This window comes from Nomascus leucogenys, chromosome 4, assembly GCF_006542625.1.
Source record: "Nomascus leucogenys isolate Asia chromosome 4, Asia_NLE_v1, whole genome shotgun sequence".
Taxonomy (NCBI): domain Eukaryota; kingdom Metazoa; phylum Chordata; class Mammalia; order Primates; family Hylobatidae; genus Nomascus; species Nomascus leucogenys.
In genome coordinates this window covers 72,359,768-72,378,175 of record NC_044384.1, presented here as the reverse complement: position 1 = coordinate 72,378,175, position 18,408 = coordinate 72,359,768, and the positions used below count along the sequence as shown (strand labels likewise).

At 41.1% G+C, this 18,408-nt stretch overlaps 1 protein-coding gene across 6 annotated transcripts in view; it reads right to left on the bottom strand.

The window, feature by feature from the left end:
- CEP192 (centrosomal protein 192) overlaps nt 1-18,408 on the bottom strand; it is a 137,654-nt gene that overhangs the window by 34,839 nt on the left and 84,407 nt on the right. For all 6 annotated transcript variants that reach the window (XM_030810804.1, XM_030810806.1, XM_030810807.1 and 3 more), the window contains 8 exons: nt 18,156-18,299; nt 17,971-18,034; nt 17,405-17,544; nt 17,215-17,307; nt 16,539-16,657; nt 15,177-15,350; nt 13,542-13,632; nt 13,202-13,378 (listed from right to left, as the gene is read on the bottom strand). In XM_030810804.1, coding sequence (XP_030666664.1) covers nt 13,202-13,378; nt 13,542-13,632; nt 15,177-15,350; nt 16,539-16,657; nt 17,215-17,307; nt 17,405-17,544; nt 17,971-18,034; nt 18,156-18,299 — 1,002 coding nt within the window. The remainder of the gene's footprint in view (nt 1-13,201; nt 13,379-13,541; nt 13,633-15,176; nt 15,351-16,538; nt 16,658-17,214; nt 17,308-17,404; nt 17,545-17,970; nt 18,035-18,155; nt 18,300-18,408) is intronic.

Genomic DNA, 18,408 nt, shown 5'->3' with positions numbered 1-18,408 from the left:
TCAAGCAAGACAAAGAAATAAAGGGTATTCAAATAGGAAGAGAGGAAGTCAAATTGTCTCTCTTTGCAGATGACATGATTGTATATTTAGAAAACCCCATCGTCTCAGTCCAAAATCTCCTTAATCTGATAAGCAACTGCAGCACTCTCAGGATACAAAGTCAATGTGTGAAAATCACAAGCATTCCTATACACCAATAATAGACAAACAGGGCCAAATCATGAGTAAACTCCCATTCACAATTGCTACAAAGAGAATAAAAAACCTAGGAATACAACTTACAAGGGATGTGAATGACCTCTTCAAGGAGAACTACAAACCACTGCTCAAAGAAGTAAGAGAAGACACAAAGAAATGGAAAAACATTCCACGGTCAAGGATAGGAAGACTCAATATCGAGAAAATGGCCATACTGCCCAAAGTAATTTATAGATTCAACGCTATTCCCATCAAGCTACCATTGACTTTCTTCACAGAATTAGAAAAAAAAACGACTTTAAAGTTCATATGGAACCAAAAAAGAGCCCATATAGCCAAGACAATCCTAGGCAAAATGAAAAAGCTGGAGGCATCACGCCATCTGACTTCAAACTATACTACAAGGTTACAGTAACCAAAACAGCATGGTACTGATAGCAAAACAGAAAGACAGACAAATGGAACAGAACAGAGGCCTCAAAAATAACACCACACATCTACAACCATCTGATCTTTGACAAACCTGACAAAACAAGAAATGGGGAAAGGATTCCCTATTTAATAAATGGTGTTGGGAAAACTGGCTAGCCATATCAGAAAACTGAAACTGGACCCCTTCCTTACAACTTATACAAAAATTAACTCGATGGATTAAAGACTTAAACGTAAGATATAAAACCATAAAAACTCTAGAAGAAAACCTAAGCAATACCATTCAGGACACAGGCATGGGGAAAGACTTCATGACTAAACACCAAAAGCAATGGCAAGAAAAGCCAAAATTCACAAATGAGATCTAATTAAACTAAAGAGCTTCTGCACAGCAAAAAAAACTATCATCAGAGTGAACAGGCAACCTACAGAATGGGAGAACATTTTTACAATCTATCCATCTGACAGAGGGCTGATATCCAGAATCTACAAAGAACTTGAACAAATTTACAAGAAAAAAACAAACAACCCCATCAAAAAGTGGGCAAAGGATATGAACAGACACTTCTCAAAAGAAGACATTTAAGCAGCCAACAAACATGTGAAAAAAAGCTCATCATTACTGGTTATTAGAGAAATGCAAATCGACCAGGCACGGTGGCTCGCACCTGTAATCCCAGCACTTTGGGAGGCCAAGGTGGGCAGATTACGAGATCAGGAGATCGAGACCATCCTGGCTAACATGGTGAAACCCCTTTTCTACCAAAAAAAAAAAAAATACAAAAAATTAGCTGGGCATGGTGGCATGTGCTTGTACGCTCAGCTACTTGGGAGGCTCGGAGGCAGGAGAATCGCTTGAACCCAGCAGGCGGAGGTTGCAGTGAGCCAAGATTGTGCCACTGCACTCCAGCCTGAGCAACAGAGCAAGACTCTGTCTCAAAAAAAAAGCAAATCAAAACCACAATGAGATACCATCTCACGCGTTAGAATGGCGATCATTAGAGACTCCGTTCCAAGATGGCTGAATAGGAACAGCTCTGGTCTGCAGCTCCCAGCGTGACTGACGCAGAAGATGGTGATTTCTGCATTTCCAGCTGAGGTACCTGGTTCATCTCACTGGGACTGGTTGGACAGTGGGTGCAGCCCACGGAGGGTGAGCTGAAGCAGGGTGGGGCATTGTCTTACCCAGGAAGCGCAAGAGGTTCGGGGATTTCCCTTTCCTAGCCAAGGGAAGCTGTGACAGACTGTACCTGGAAAATCGGGACAATCCCACCCAAATACTGTGCTTTTCCAACACTCTTAGCAAATGGCACACCAGGAGATTTTATCCTGCACGTAGCTTGGCAGGTCCCACGCCCACAGAGCCTTGCTCACTGCTAGCACAGCACTCTGAGATCCACCTGTAAGGCAGTAGCCTGACACGGGGAGGGGCGTCCGCCATTGCTGAAGCTTGAGTAGGTAAACAAAGCAGCCAGGGAAGCTCGAACTGGGTGGAGCCCACCGCAGCTCTGCAATGCCTACACCCTCTATAGAGCCCACCTCTGGGGGAAGGGCATAGCTGAACAAAAGGCAGCAGAAACTTCTCCAGACTTAAACGTCCCCATCTGACAGCTCTGAAGAGAGCAGTGGTTCTCCCAGCACGGTGTTTGAGCTCTGAGAACGGACAGACTGCCTCCTCAAGTGGGTCTCTGACCCCCATGTAGCCTAGCTGGGAGACACCTCCCAGCAGGGGCCGAATGACACCTCATACAGGCTGGTGCCCCTCTGGGACGAAGCTTCAAGAGGAAGGATCAGGCAGCAATATTTGCTGTTCTGCAGCCCCCACTGGTGATACCCAGGCAAACAGGATCTGGAGTGTACCTCCAGCAAACTCCAACAGACCTGCAGCTGAGGGACCTGATTCTTAGAAGGAAAACTAACAAACAGAAAGGAATAGCATCAACGTCAACAAAAAGGACATCCACACCAAAACCCCATCTGTAGGTCACCAGCATCAAAGACCAAAGGTAGATAAAACCACAAAGATGGGGAGAAACCAGAGCAGAAAAGCTGAAAATTCTAAAAACCAGAGCGCCTCTTCTCCTCCAAAGGATTGCAGCTCCTCACCAGCAACAGAACAAAGCTGGATAGAGAATGACTTTGACGAGCTGACAGAAGTAGGCTTCACAAGGTAGGTAATAACAAACTTCTCTGAGCTAAAGGAGAATGTTCGAACCCATCGCAAGGAAGCTAAAGACGTTGAAAAAAGATTAGACGAATGGCTAACTAGAATAAACCATGTACAGAAGACCTTAAATGACCTGATGGAGCTGAAAAACATGGCACAAGAATTACGTGATGCATGCACAAGCTTCAATAGCCGATTCGATCAAGTGGACGAAAGGCTATCAGTGATTGAAGATCAAATGAATGAAATGAAGCAAGAAGAGAAGTTTAGAGAAAAAAGTAAAAAGAAATGAACAAAGCCTCCAAGAAATATGGGACTATGTGAAAACACCAAATCTACATCTGATTGGTGTCCCTGAAAGTGACGGGGAAAATGAAACCAAGTTGGAAAACACTCTGCAGGATATTATCCAGGAGAACTTGCCCACCTAGCAAGGCAGGCCAACATTCAAATTCGGGAAATACAGAGAACACCACAAAGATACTCCTCGAGAAGAGCAACCCCAAGGCACATAATTTTCAGATTCACCAAGGTTGGAATGAAGCAAAAAATGTTAAGGGCAGCCAGAGACAAAGGTCGGGTTACTTTACACAAAGGGAAGCCCATCAGACTAACAGCTCATCTTTCAGCAGAAACTCTAACAAGCCAGAAGAGAGTGGGGGCCAATATTCAACATTATTAAAGGAAAGAATTTTCAACCCAGAATTTCATATCCAGCCAAACTAAGCTTCATAAGTGAAAGAGAAATAAAATCCTTTACAGACAAGCAAACGCTGAGAGATTTTGTCACCACCAGGCCTGCCTTACAAGAGCTCCTGAAGGAAGCACTAAACATGGAAAGGAACAACTAGTACTAGCCACTGCAAAAACATGCCAAATTGTAAAGACCATCGATGCTAGGAAGAAACTACATCAACTAACATGCAAAATAACCAGCTAACATCATAATGACAGGATCAAATTCACATATAACAATATTAACCTTAAATGTAAACGGGCTAAATGCCCCAGTTAAAAGACACAGACTGGCAAATTGGATAAAGACTCAAGAACCATCAGTGTGCTATATTCAGGAGACCCATCTCATGTTCAGAGACACACATAGGCTCAAAATAAAGGGATGAAGGAAGATCTACCAAGCAAATGGAAAGCAAAAAAAAGCAGGGGTTGCAATCCTAGTCTCTGATAAAACAGACTTTAAACCAACAAAGGTCAAAAAAGACAAAGAAAGCCATTATATAATCATAAGGGATCAATTCAACAAGAAGAGCTAACTATCCTAAATATATATGCACCTAATACAGGAGCACTCAGATTCATTAAGCAAGTCCTCAGAGACCTACAAAGAGACTTAGACTCCCACACAATAATAGTGGGAGACTTTAACACCCCACTGTCAATATTAGACACATCAACAAGGCAGAAGGTTAACAAGGATATCCAGGACTTGAACTCAGCTCTGCACCAAGAGGACCTAATAGACATCTACAGAACTCTCCACCCCAAATCAACAGAATATACATTCTTCTCAGCACCGCATCACACTTATTCCAAAACTGACCACATAGTTGGAAGTAAAACACTCCTCAGCAAATGTAAAAGAACAGAAATCACAACAAACTGTCTCTCAGACCACAGTGCAATCAAATTAGAACTCGGGATTAAGAAACTCACTCAAAACTGCACAACTACATGGAAACTGAACAACCAGCTCCTGAATGACTACTGGGTAAATAACGAAATGAAGGCAGAAATAAAGATGTTCTTTGAAACCAATGAGAACAAAGACACAACGTACAGAATCTCTGGGACACATTTAAATCAGTGTGTAGAGGGAAATTTATAGCACTAAATGCCCACCCTAACATCACAATTAAAAGAACTAGAGAAGCAAGAGCAAACACATTCAAAAGCTAGCAGAAGGCAAGAAATAACGAAGATCAGAGCAGAACTGAAGGAAATAAAGACACAAAAAACCCTTCAAAATATCATTGAATCCAGGAGCTGGTTTTTTGAAAAGACCAACAAAATTGACAGACCGCTAGCAAGACTAATAAAGAAGAAAAGAGAGAAGAATCAAATAGATGCAATAAAAAATGGTAAAGGGGATATCACCACCGATCCCACAGAAATACAAACTACCATCAGAGAATAATATAAACACCTCTACACAAATAAACTAGAATATCTAGAAGAAATGGTAAATTCCTGGACACATACATCCTCCCAAGACCAAACCAGGAAGAAGTTGAATCTCTGAATGGACCAATAACAGGCTCTAAAATTGAGGCAATAATAGCCTACCAACCAAAAGAAGTCCAGGACCAGATGGAATCACAGCTGAATTCTACCAGAAGTACGAAGAGGAGCTGGTACCATTTCTTCTGAAACTATTCCAATCAATAGAAAAAAAGAGAATCCTCCCTAACTCATTTTATGATGCCAGCATCATCCTGATACCAAAGCCTGGCAGAGACACAACAAAAAAAGAGAATTTTAGACCAATACCTCTGATGAACATCGATGGGAAAATCCTCAATAAAATACTGGCAAGCAGAATCCAGCAGCACATCAAAAAGCTTATCCACCACAATCAAGTTGGCTTCATCCCTGGAATGCAAGGCTGGTTCAACATATGCAAATCAATAAATGTAATCCATCACATAAACAGAACCAATGACAAAAATCATATAATTATCTCAATAGATGCAGAAAAGGCCTTCGACAAAATTCAACAGCCCTTCATGCTAAAAACTCTCAATAAATTAGGTATTGATGGAATACATCTCAAAATAATAAGAGCTATCTATGACAAACCCACAGTCAGTATCATACTGAATGGGCAAAAACTGGAAAGCATTCCCTTTGAAAACTGGCACAATACAGGGATGCCCTCTCTCACCACTCCTATTCAACATAGCGGTGGAAGTTCTAGCCAGGGCAATCAGGCAAGAGAAAGAAATAAAGGGTATTCAATTAGGAAAAGGGGAAGTCAAATTGTCCCTGTTAGCAGATGACATAATTGTATATTTAGAAAACCCCATCGTCTCAGCCCAAAATCTCCTTAAGCTGACAAGCAACTTCAGCAAAGTCTCAGGATACAAAATCAATGTGCAAAAATCACAAGCATTCCTATACACCAGTAACAGACAAACAGAGAGCCAAATCATGAGTGAACTCCCATTCACAACTGCTTCAAAGAGAATGAAATATCTAGGAATCCAACTTACAAGGGACGTGAAGGACCTCTTCAAGGAGAACTACAAACCACTGCTCAACAAAATAAAAGAGGACACAAACAAATGGAAGAACATTCCATGCTCATGGATAGGAAGAATCAATATTGTGAAAATGGCCATACTGCCCAAGGTAATTTATAGATGCCATCCCCATCAAGCTACCAATGACTTTCTTCACAGAATTGGAAAAAACTACTTTAAAGCTCATATGGAACCAAAAGACACTGCATTGCCAAGACAATCCTAAGCAAAAAGAACAAAGCTGGAGGCATCACGCTACCTGACTTCAAACTATACTACAAGGCTACAGTAACCAAAACAGCATGGTACTGGTACCAAAACAGATACATAGACCAATGGAACATAACAGAGGCCTCAGAAATAACACCACACATCTACAACCATCTGATCTTTGACAAACCTGACAAAAAAAGAAATGGGGAAAGGATTCCCTATTTAATAAATAGTGCTGGGAAAACTGGCTAGCCATATGTAGAAAGCTGAAACTGGATCCCTTCCTTACACCTTATTCAAAAATTAATTTGAGATGGATTAAAGACTTAAATGTTAGACCTAAAACCATAAAAACCCTAGAAGAAAACCTAGGCAATACCATTCAGGACATAGGCATGGGCAAGGACTTCATGACTAAAACATCAAAAGCAATGGCAACAAAAGCCAAAATAGAAAAATGGGATCTAATTAAACTAAAGAGCTTCTGCACAGCAAAAGAAATTACCATCAGAGTGAACAGGCAACCTACAGAATGGGAGAAAATTTTTTAATCTACCCACCTGACAAAGGGCTAATATCTAGAATCTACAAAGCACTTGAACAAATTTACAAGAAAAAACAAACAACCCCATCAAAAAGTGGGCAAAGGATATGAACAGACACTTCTCAAAAGAAGACATTTATGCAGGCAACAGACACATGAAAAAATGCTCATCATCACTGGTCATCAGAGAAATGCAAATCAAAACCACAATCATATACCATCCCACACCAGTCAGAATGGTGATCATTAAAAAGTCAGGAAACAACAGGTGCTGGAGAGGATGTGGAGAAATAGGAACACTTTTACACTGTTGGTAGGAGTGTAAACTAGTTCAACCATTGTGGAAGACAGTGTGGCAATTCCTCAAGGATCTAGAATTAGAAATGCCATTTGACCCAGCAATCCCATTACTGGGTATATACCCAGAGGATTATAATTCATGCTACTATAAAGACACATGCACGCATACGTTTATTGTGGCACTATTCACAATAGCAAAGACTTGGAACCAACCCAAATGTCCGTCAGTAATAGACTGGATTAAGAAAATGTGGACACATACACCATGGAATACTATGCAGCCATAATAAAGGATGAGTTCATGTTCTTTGCAGGAACATGGATGAAGCTGGAAACCATCATTCTCAGCAAACTATCACAAGGTCAGAAAATCAAACACCGCATGTTCTCACTCAAAGGTGGGAATTGAACAATGAGAACACTTGGACACTGAGCGGGGAACATCACACATGGGGGCCTGTCATGGGATGGGGGACAGGGGAAGGGATAGCATTAGGAGATATACCTAATGTAAATGATGAGTTAATGGGTGCAGCAAACCAACAAGGCACATGTATACATATGTAACAAGCCTGCACGTTGTGCACATGTACCCTAGAACTTAAAGTATAACTAACAACAACAACAAAAAAAGAATGGCAATCATTAAAAAGTCAGGAAACAACAGATGCTGGAGAGGATGTGGAGAAACAGGAACGCTTTTACACTGTCGGAGTGTAAATTAGTTCAACCATTGTGGAAGACAGTGTGGTGATTCCTCAAGGATCTAGAACTAGAAATATCATTTGACCCAGCAATCCCATTACTTGGTATATACCCAAAGGATTATAAATCATTCTATTACAAAGACACATGCACACGTATGTTTATTGCGGCACTGTTCACAATAGCAAAGACTTGGAACCAATCCAAATGCCCATCAATGATAGACTGGATAAAGAAAATGTGGCACAGATACACCATGGAATACTATGCGCCATAAAAAAAGGATGAGTTCATGTCCTTTGCAAGGACATGGATGAAGCTAGAAACCATTCTCAGCAAACTAACACAGGAACAGAAAACCAGACACCACATGTTCTCACTCATAAGTGGGAACTGAACAATAAGAACACATGGACACGGGGACGGGAACATAACACACTGGGGCCTGTCAGGGGGTGGGGGACTAGGGGAGGAATAGCATTAGGAGAAATACCTAATGTAGGTGACGGGTTGATGTGTGCAGCAAACCACCATGGCATGTGTATACCTGTGTAACAAACCTGCACATTCTGCACACGTATCCCAGAACTTAAAGTATAATAAAAATAAATTAATTAATTAATTAAAAAAAGATGAGCTGATGGATGGATATGCGGGAGAATATAGCAAAATGTTAACTATAGAATCTAAGTGATAGTGTATGTGACTGTTTACTGTATAATCCTTTCAACTTCTCAGTAATTCTGAACCTTTTCATAATAAAATGTTTTTGGGGAAAACTGTATTTATAATCCTGTTAGTGTGCAGTCTAGCCAATGTCAGAGAAAAGCATGCAAACGGGACTAAGCTAAAGATAAGAACTCAAACAACTTTTCAAGGACAGACACATTGTCAACGGAGGAAGCAGCACACTAGTGTCAGGCTTGGGGATCCATCTGCTGCTGCTTCCACAGGGCTCAACCCTTGCAGGAAGCAAGGCTTCACAGAATACATCCCACAAATTCGAATGTAAGGAAAATATTCACCCTGCTGGAAACTTTCCATACTCTTTGAAATGCACGCCTTTAAAAATTATCTTTCATTCCTAATTACAGGTTGAGTATCCCTTATTCAAAGTGCTTGGGACCAGAGGTGTTCCAGATTTGGGAATATCTGCATTATACTGAACATCCCTAATTCAAAAATCCAAAATCCAAAATGCTCCAAAGAGCATTTCCTTTGAGCATCATGTCGGCACTCAAAAAGTTTCTGATTTTGGAGCATTGTGGAGTTTGAATTTTCAGATTAGGGATATTCAATCTGTACTAAAATAGGTTGCAAATACTTTCTTGCAAACTTGAAACTACCATAACTTATTCCGATTTGTTATGTACTTAACTAAACTAACATTTTGAAAAACTAGTTTCAGGCACCTCATCAGTTTGTACTGTCTTGACTTTTAGTACAAGTAAACAGCATTTCAGGCTTGGCACAGTGGCTCACGCCTGTAATATCAGCACTTTTGGAGGCCAAGTCAGGCGGATTACTTGAGGTCAGGAGTTCGAGACAAGCTTGGCCAACATGGCACAACCCCATCTCTACTAAAAATACAAAAATTAGCCAGGCGTGGTGACGGGCGCCTGTAATCCCAGGTACTTGAGACGCTGAGGCAGGAGAATCGCTTGAACGTGGGAGGTGGAAGTTGCAGTGAGCCGAGATCACGCCACTGCACTCCAGGCTGGGTGACAGAGCGAGATGATGTCTCAAAATAAATAAATAAATAAACAGCATTTCAAAGGTTTCAGATTGGAAGCTCCTACAAATCCTCCCTCACTCAAAGTGACCTCTGGTAGTTTCAACAGCAAAAATGTTTCTAATTTTTCTTTTTCCATAGAAACGTAGAAGTAAATTTTATCAATGAAACTAAATAGCAAAAAAACGAGGGAAAAGGTACCTTTGAAAACACTCATTATAAGTATTCTGCCTGTACTTTCAAAGCCTAAGAAATCACAAATTACTACTGAGTAACAAGGTTAAGTAAAAAGAATGATTGGTCGGGTGCGTGGCTCATGCCTGTAATCCCAGCACTTTGGGAGGCCGAGGCTGGTGGATCACGAGGTCAAGAGATCAAGACTATCCTGACCAACATGGTGAAATTCCATCTCTACTAAAAATACAAAATCAGCTGTGCGTGGTGGCACGTGCCTATAGTCCCAGCTACTTGGGAGGCTGAGGCAAGAGAACTGCTTGAACCTGGGAGGCAGAGGTTGCAGTGAGCCGAGATGCCACTGCACTCCAGTCTGGCAATGGAGCAAGACTCCATTTCAAAAAAAGAAAAGAAAAAATAATGATTAAATGAAACAAACCTAACACCGTAAATCCAAAGATTAAACAGGAAAAACTATTGCTCCTAACCTCAGTACTACTGAAATGTTGAGCTGCATGATTCTTTGTAGCGAGAACTGTCCTGGGCTTTCTCGGATGTTCAGCAGCCTCCCTGGCTTCTACCCAGTTGGTGCCAGTAGCACTCTTGTCCTGCCCCCAGTTATGACAAACCAAAAATAACTCCAGACTCTGCCAGTGTCCCCTGGGGGTAACACAAGCTCTGGTTGAGAACCACTGCTCCAGATGACAATACATAGAGCTGTTATTAGCACCCTAGAGACTGCACTATACATAAACGTGGGCTCTGCATTCAGCCAGACTGAATTTGAACCTTGTGTCTACCACTGACCAGCAAGTAAGATGCACGATCACGGCCACGCATTTCTCTCAGCCTCAGTTTACACATGTGCAAAATGGCAAGAGTAGTATCTCGAATGGTTGTTTTGAAGATAAAAATCTGACAATCCACCATCTTAGTCTGTTTGTGTTGCTGTAACAGAATACTATAGACTGGGTAATTTATAAAGAACAGAAATTTATTATTCGCAGTTCTGGAGGCTGGAAGTCCAAGATCAAGGTGCTGGTTTCTGGTGAGGGCTGCTCTCTGCTTCTTTTTGTTTGAGATGGAGTCTTGCTCTGTCGCCAGGCTGTAGTGCAGTGGCGCAATCTCGGCTCACTGCAACCTCCGCCTCCCGGGTTCAAGCGATTCTCCTGCCTCAGCCTCCTGAGTAGCTGAGACTACAGGTGTGCGCCACCATGCCCAGCTAATTTTTGTATTTTTAGTAGAGATGGGGTTTCACCATGTTGGTCAGAATAGTCTTGATCTCTTGACCTCGTGATCCACCTGCCTCAGCCTCCCAAAGTGCCGGGATTACAGGCATGAGCCACCGCACCCAGCCGGGCTGCTCTCTGCTTCTAAGATCTCACCTTGAATCCTGCATGTTCCAGAGGGAAGAAATGCTGTGTCCTCGCATGGCAGAAGGCAGAAGGGCAAAAAGGCCAAACTCCCTCCCTCAGGCCTTTTTGTAACAGCATTAATCCATTCCCGAGGGCAGAGCCTCATGACCTAAACACCTCCCAAAGGGATCCATCTCCCAACACTGTTGTACTGCAGAGTAAGTTTCCAATACAGAAATTTGGGAGACACATTCAGATTACAGCATCCACTTAGTGATTGAGGGTAGTGTCCGGAATACAATCAACATGGAATAATCAATACATTTTTATTGCAGTCCTATCATGCTTTATGGTATTCAAAACACAGATCATTTCATTTGTTCCTCACAACCAAACTGGCAAGTTGGGACAGCAAGTAGCTTCTGATGAGATGAGAGAGGAAATGCCAAGGTGAGTGTAAGTAACAGAGACAGGGCTGGCTCCCTGGGTTCTCCTGTCATGTTAACAGCTCTTCCGCCACTCTGCCAGGCTACTTTATCTTTACAAAGGCACAGCAATGTTAATACTCTGAGTCTTCTTGTGAAATAATAGCCATATTTATCCATAACCCACAGGCAAACCCCATCCAGCCCACTTCTGTGAGAGGACAGGGCAGCCATCTATGTGGGTAGGAATTCCACCAGGATCCGATTTGTCTTCAAAGGATGTCAAACCCCTGCTTGGTTGATTATTAAATCAAATGGTTCTGCCCTAAATCACCAAAGACTAAGTAGAGATTCTTCCTTGAGAACAACCTCAAAATCATGGCTAGTAAACTTAAACAAATCAGAACATATTCAAGAAGTCTGAAAAATACAGCCCATTTAGTCCTCTCCACAAACCAGGCATTATCCTCACACAAAATCAGATCGTCAGAGAGCTTAAAGGCTCTGGCAGTGTCTCCTGGGTGCACATGGAAGGACGCCAGTTTTAAAAATGACCACTAACATCTTTAAACAGCTTTGCCCACCACATCTCATGGGGCCAATCAAGTGACTCCACAGGAAACAGAGGTCAAGCTCCAGCGTCAAAGCTATATTTGTCATACATACCTAATTTTAAAAACTTTTAGATATTGTTAATCTTGTAATTTATCACATCCCCTCTTTAACACTAGGATATAGAAACAAAATTTGAGCCCCAGCCCCACTGCCAAACACCTGTGCAGTTATAAGGCATGCACAACCATGTAGCTGGAGTTTCTTCCGACTGCCTTGCCGTTGCTTCCTTTCCTCTATGATTTATCACTTTTATCTCTCATTGCTTTGAATGTGTCTATACAAATGGCTTCAAATCCTTTTTTACATATTATGCTGGCAATTAAAAAGCATAAAAACTCTTGCCTTGGAGCTAGCAAATTCAGTCAATGGGTATTTGGTATGGTCTAAATGGTGATGTCCCCCCACAAATTCACATGTTGAAACCTAGTCCCCAATGTGACAGTACTAAGAGGTGGGGCCTTTGGGAAACTGATTAAGCCATGAGGGCTCCGGCCCCATGCATGGGCTTGGTGCCCTTATAAAAGAGACTGGAGGCAGCACTCTCGTCCTTCTCACCATGTGTGGGGACAAAAAGGCAGAGGGCAACCCTCACCAGATGCTGCATCTGCTGGTGCCCTGATCTTGGGCTTCCCAACCTCCAGAACTGTGAGCAATAAATTTCTGTTGTTTATTATAAATTACTCAGTGGTATTTAGTTATAGCCGACTGAATAGACTAAGACAGTATTTTTGCTGATAATTGAGAAAATAAAATTTAATGGGAAAGTTAATATCTTAAACAGCTCTAGATGGATTTACCCAAAGATGTGTTCCTAAAAAGCTGGGTACATTTTAAAATCTCCAAATTAAAATGAAACTTAAAAGCATTAGAAAGACTAATACTTACAGGAATACTACACTGGCTGCTATTATAACTTGCCAATTCTACAAAGCATATAAATTACTCCCTAACTTGTTTGTAAGTCTAGATAATTACATATTTTCACTTATAAAAGGCAGAGTGTATAATTTACAACATTAAACCAATAGTCATAAAATGGCATAAACTCCAGGGGAAGGGAAAGGCAATAAAATTATCTTACTGTGAACTTAACGCCTGGTTGTGATCGATTTCCAAGTTGTTTGATTTCTAGTCTAGCCAACATGCAAGATAACCGAGTAGGTGCAAATAATACAGAGATGAAAATGTCTTCCTTTGGGTGAATTCTGATCTCACAGTTACTGGTCAATCGCTGTTCTGAACCAAAAGTGTTCTGAAGCTACAATTTAAAAACAGTTAACTGCATAAAACAAAGCAGTAGCACAAATAAAACATACCATTAACACAAATTCTTAAAAGCTAAATAACACAAAAAGGTCTGCATATATAAGTGTTCCCGACCCAGATAGAAGACATAACAAGAATCCACGTACTCCACGAACCTGAAAGCAGTCCTGATCTTGTCCTCTAATAAGCAGTCGTAAATGTTGAGTTGTAGATGCAGAATTATTTCTTAAAGCTACTTTCTGAAGCCTAAAAACAATTACACATTTTAAATATGGTTTTTCTCCATGGATATTGCTATCATTATAAGAATAAAGCCAATTAAAACCAACCACAATGTCTAGAGATGGACTAACTATACGAGCCATTTCAGTGGCCTGGAATTGTCTCCGCACAGTCCTAGACTCTACGTTTCTGAAAATATAAGTTCAAGACTCACCTTATAGAGGCTTTTTGGTTTAATCTCTCTCCAGTTATAGCTCTGCAGCTGACCTTATTATTTATACTATGTGTATAGGTATTATCTGTCATATAAAACATCAATCAACGAAAATCCAGGTGAAGAAATTCACCGAGTCATTAAGTCAATATCACACCTAGCTGGAATACCTAGCTCAACCAAGCGAGCTTTCAGGGAAACAAGGGGTCCTAGGCTAAGAGGCTCCTTTGCACAAAGTAGTCTTTTAAATAGTATATTGAATTAACTCTACTTTTAAAGAAGCTACAATGCAAAAGAATGGACATAAAATAGCACCTGACTGATAAAAACACTTCAATTGTGGAAACTATGTGAATCCTGTCTTCACTGGAGAACAGAGAATACATGAGTAAATCTCTGTTTTACTCAAATTTGGGGAAGATCAGCAGCTAATAAATCAGCAGCTGAGGTCTACATCTCATCCACCTTGTGTTAAGAGAAACGCAGACAACTTTGGCTATTGACATCTCCAGGAAAAGCCTTCCAAAGGTACAATGACTGGGGAAGAATTACCCGAAAGAAACATTATTTTGTAAAGTTTTCATTCTCATGTATTTATCTTATAATTTATAAAGCACTGTGGTTATCATTTTCAAGTATAGAGTTATCAGGTGGGATGGGAGAGGCTAGGTTTCCATAGGGTCATATCATCAGTTAAATGTACTCGAAAGTCAAGAACAAGCCAGTTATTGCTTGAGTGAAGTGTAACTGTTTCTGCCATAGGCTTCTGAGAGAGGTTTCTTCCAGAGATCCTTTTAAAGATAAACCTGTACAATACAGGGAGTCTCAAAAAAAAAAAAAAACACCAAACAATTTTACAGTAAATGCTACCTCCCATTTCCTAAGGTACCCCTCTCCCTTAGGTGCTCCATTCAGTGTGGTCAGGAAGCATGACACCCAAGTCTGCTGCATTAAAAACATTTCCATGAGTTTTGCTAAAACCATGTGGTTGTTGACTGAGAAATTTAGATCATTTAGAAGAATGGATGTACTGCATATTCTCTATGCAGCTCTCCATAAATCTCTCTCTCAGCTGGCTTTTGAAAAACACGGAGTGGCAGTGAATTTAAGGGGATACTCCCTCCTCAGCAGCAACTGTATTGTTGGTCATGTGTCGGGTGCTCTTTGCAGGGCTGGAATATATGTTAAAGAAAAGCTGAATCAGGACACATGCCCATCTAGGAGGTTTTTCCAGTTCTGCACAATTGAGCCTGAAGAGTGTCTATTATGACAAAATTTTCCTGCAAACATTAATTTGTAGTCTGCTCCAAAACATGTATAAATAGTGGACTATTTGTCAGTCTTTGACACTTACTGTGTTCTACCAAGAGGGACTCCTCCCCAAGCCAGAAACTGTTTGTTGGACAAAATCAATGGAATATCTAAGCAAGGTCCAGGTGACAGAGGTTTACTTCCTGAAGAAATGACTTCACCTTTTAACACTACTTCATACTGAGGTCCAAATGGCTGCACAAATATTTTCAAGATCCTAAAAAAGAAAGAATTCTAAGTAGAAGGTCCTGTATTTGATTCCTTTTGCAACTATTTCCTATGTTTCCATTGTCCAAAAGACTGAACTAGGTGCTGGGGATACGATGATATTCCCACCCTTACAGCTTGTGCTGCAGAGAGGAATACAGACAAGAAGAGAGATGATCACAATGCCATCTGCACGGGGGGGTGTGAGAAGCCATCGTGCTTTGGAAATGCTATTTATGAGACATTTGGGAAGAGTGAAGGAAAGTCTCCCAGAAGGCGCCAGCCCAGGGAGGTTGAGGGCAAGCATTCCAGGCAGAGGCATTCACACTGGTGCAGGCCTGACTCTCCTCTTCTGTAAGGTCACAAGAACAGACTGAGCACACGATAAAGTGTTCTATAACCCAGGCAGGGGGATAAGCCATGTGTGTCTCAGAGGAGAGTGCACTTTAAGCTAGGGTTACACAAGCAAGCTCAGTACGCATGACAGTGGGGCTCTGACTCTAAGTTGATATTCACTTATGATTTGGGTGCCAAGAAGTCATGGGCTTGGAGAAGAAATGGAGAAAGATATCTTAATAGCTAACAAGGTCAACTAATAGTTTCAGGAGAAAAAGTGAGAAACATCAAATTGATCTTTTATTATTTACTTTTGTCAGAATATACTTGAAAATAATAATTTATTCATTTCTATTCAGCTGGTTTAAAAGAAGATTTTTAGTTAAAAAAAGAGAAGACAATCTGAAGCTAAATGAAAGGAGATTAAACAGAGTCACACCATCTATTAGGTAAGAAATATATGGACTTTGTCATTCAGGCTGTGGAATTTTGAAGCACATGTGAGTGGCTGTTTTGAGAGACGAGCAAAACTTTGTCATTAAAACTTTTTTTTTTTTTGAGACGGACTCTCACTCTGTCGCCCAGCCTGGAGTGCAGAGGTGTGATCTCGGCTCACTGCAACCTCCGCCTCCCCAGTTCAAGCGATTCTCCTGCCTCAGCCTCCCGAGTAGCTGAAACTACAGGTGCACACCACCAAGCCCTGCTAATTTTTGTATTTTTAGTAGAGACGGGATTTCGCCATGTTGCCCAAGCTGGTCTCGAACTCCTGACCTCAGGTAATCCACCCACCTCGGCCTCCCAAAGTGCTGGGATTACAGGCATGAGCCACTGTGCCCAGTCCATTATAACATTTTTATATTACCTTTCCTCGCAGGCTTCAGGATCCTTTGGAGTAAATGAAACAGTAACCTCATGTTCTTCTCCAGGTTTAAGGAATAGATTCTTTGGATCCACTGAAAAGTGACTTCCTTGTTCTGGGACCTAAATATAGTTACATAATCATAATTGAATGCCGACTTACAAAAACGCAGTTTTCACTCAGTGGCTCCTGCCTCATGTGCCTTTCTCATTTACCAGGACAGGTTGTTTGTCCCCTTCTCGTCTGTCATGGTCTCAACTTGTCCTATTCTCTTGGAAAGGATATTTCTTTCTCTTCTACAACAAACCTTATCTTCCACCTCACCCCCAATTTTGGATCACTAACCCCCTCTCACTCACCCTCAGGTCTCAGAAATGATGTCAACATGTGTGGATCACTCTTCACCAACTCCAACCAAAGGGTGACATGCATGTTTTTCAGGAACTAATCTAAGAACTTGGTTCTCATATTCAAGACACTGGACTTTAAACTTAAAAAGCACCACAGCATATACTTTATGCTATATTAACACCCAGCTTTTAAAAACTCTCAGCGATTCTTTCATCTGAGGTTCAGGGCACTCTGTTGGGCCAGGAAGAGCACAACAGCCTGCAGAAAGCAAGGAGCTCTCACAGTCTGAGGAAAGACTATCTTATGGCAGTTTGATGGAAGTGCATACCTTGATATCCAAATAAACTTCAATGTTCCCAGCATTTTTCAAAGGTAAGTGCTGCTTTGTTGAGGAAGCCACTTTGGCCAAGAAATGCATCGTCTGGAGGATGGGGCAAGACAGACATTTCAATGAACTGTCACAAAGTGAAATCAGCATGAATGAAAGCAGTAATGGCAGAAAGGAGGACTAAGGCTACCTGCAAGTCCCTGGGAGCGTGGATCCTAGCTATTCCTGCTCTTGCTCGGAGACTCACACTTCTAAGAACGGGCGTAGGGTTTGGGCTGTCAACTTCTATATCAACTTTTGCCGAGAATTCTTCTGCTGAGTCCAGAATCTCTAAAAAAAAGTTCATTCTTTTAGCTCGGAGACCAGAGTTATTTAATTCTAAATGCCATCATTAGTCCTACACAGTGCCCTTAGGGGCAATAAGAAAATTTAGGCAAGAAGATTTTTTAAAGAGTTAAAAGAATAGAAATGAGTGAAGAGAAAGGTAGAAAAAGAAAGAAAACATCCAACTGGTAAATGTGATAAGATCAATTAACAGAAAATATTCTAAAAGGTTTTCAGTGCTATCTGCAGGAGTTACCCACACTTACACAAGATTGACCCAAAACAGCATGCCATCTGCCTCAATTTCAAAAAACATAAAATACTTGACAAATTTCGAAGTATTGACATTTACTGACAAAGGAAATACATCTCAAATTTGTAGTTTATCTAGCTACAGATTAAAAGAATTCCCACACAATGTAAACATGATACCTGAAGAGCTGATCTGTTTCTTTGGACTATGGAAAAGAACCCAAATAATCAGAAATTCTGGATCCTATAAAATCAAAAGAAAAATTTGCCTTAATGTAAACTGGTATTAAGATTAAAATCTTAATGAAAGAAAAGCAGTTTAGAAGCTTAATTTCCTCTTTAATTCTAAGCCAGTTCTCTCCTACCTGTCCATCATAACTAGCAGGCATCATGTGGTTGACCACAGAAGGACCTGCTAGCCGAGTGACCACATCAGCGCAAGGAGCAACTTCCACAGGAGCTCGGATGGGTTCCTTGGAAAACGTGAAACAGCGCCAGGCTACAGCGTTCTGTTTAGAAATACAAGAATCAGTTCAGTAAAGCCAACAGTGTAATGCTAAGTTTGTTAACAAAATCCTTAAAAAAATGTACTTTCATAAGATCAGTGCATTCTGTAAA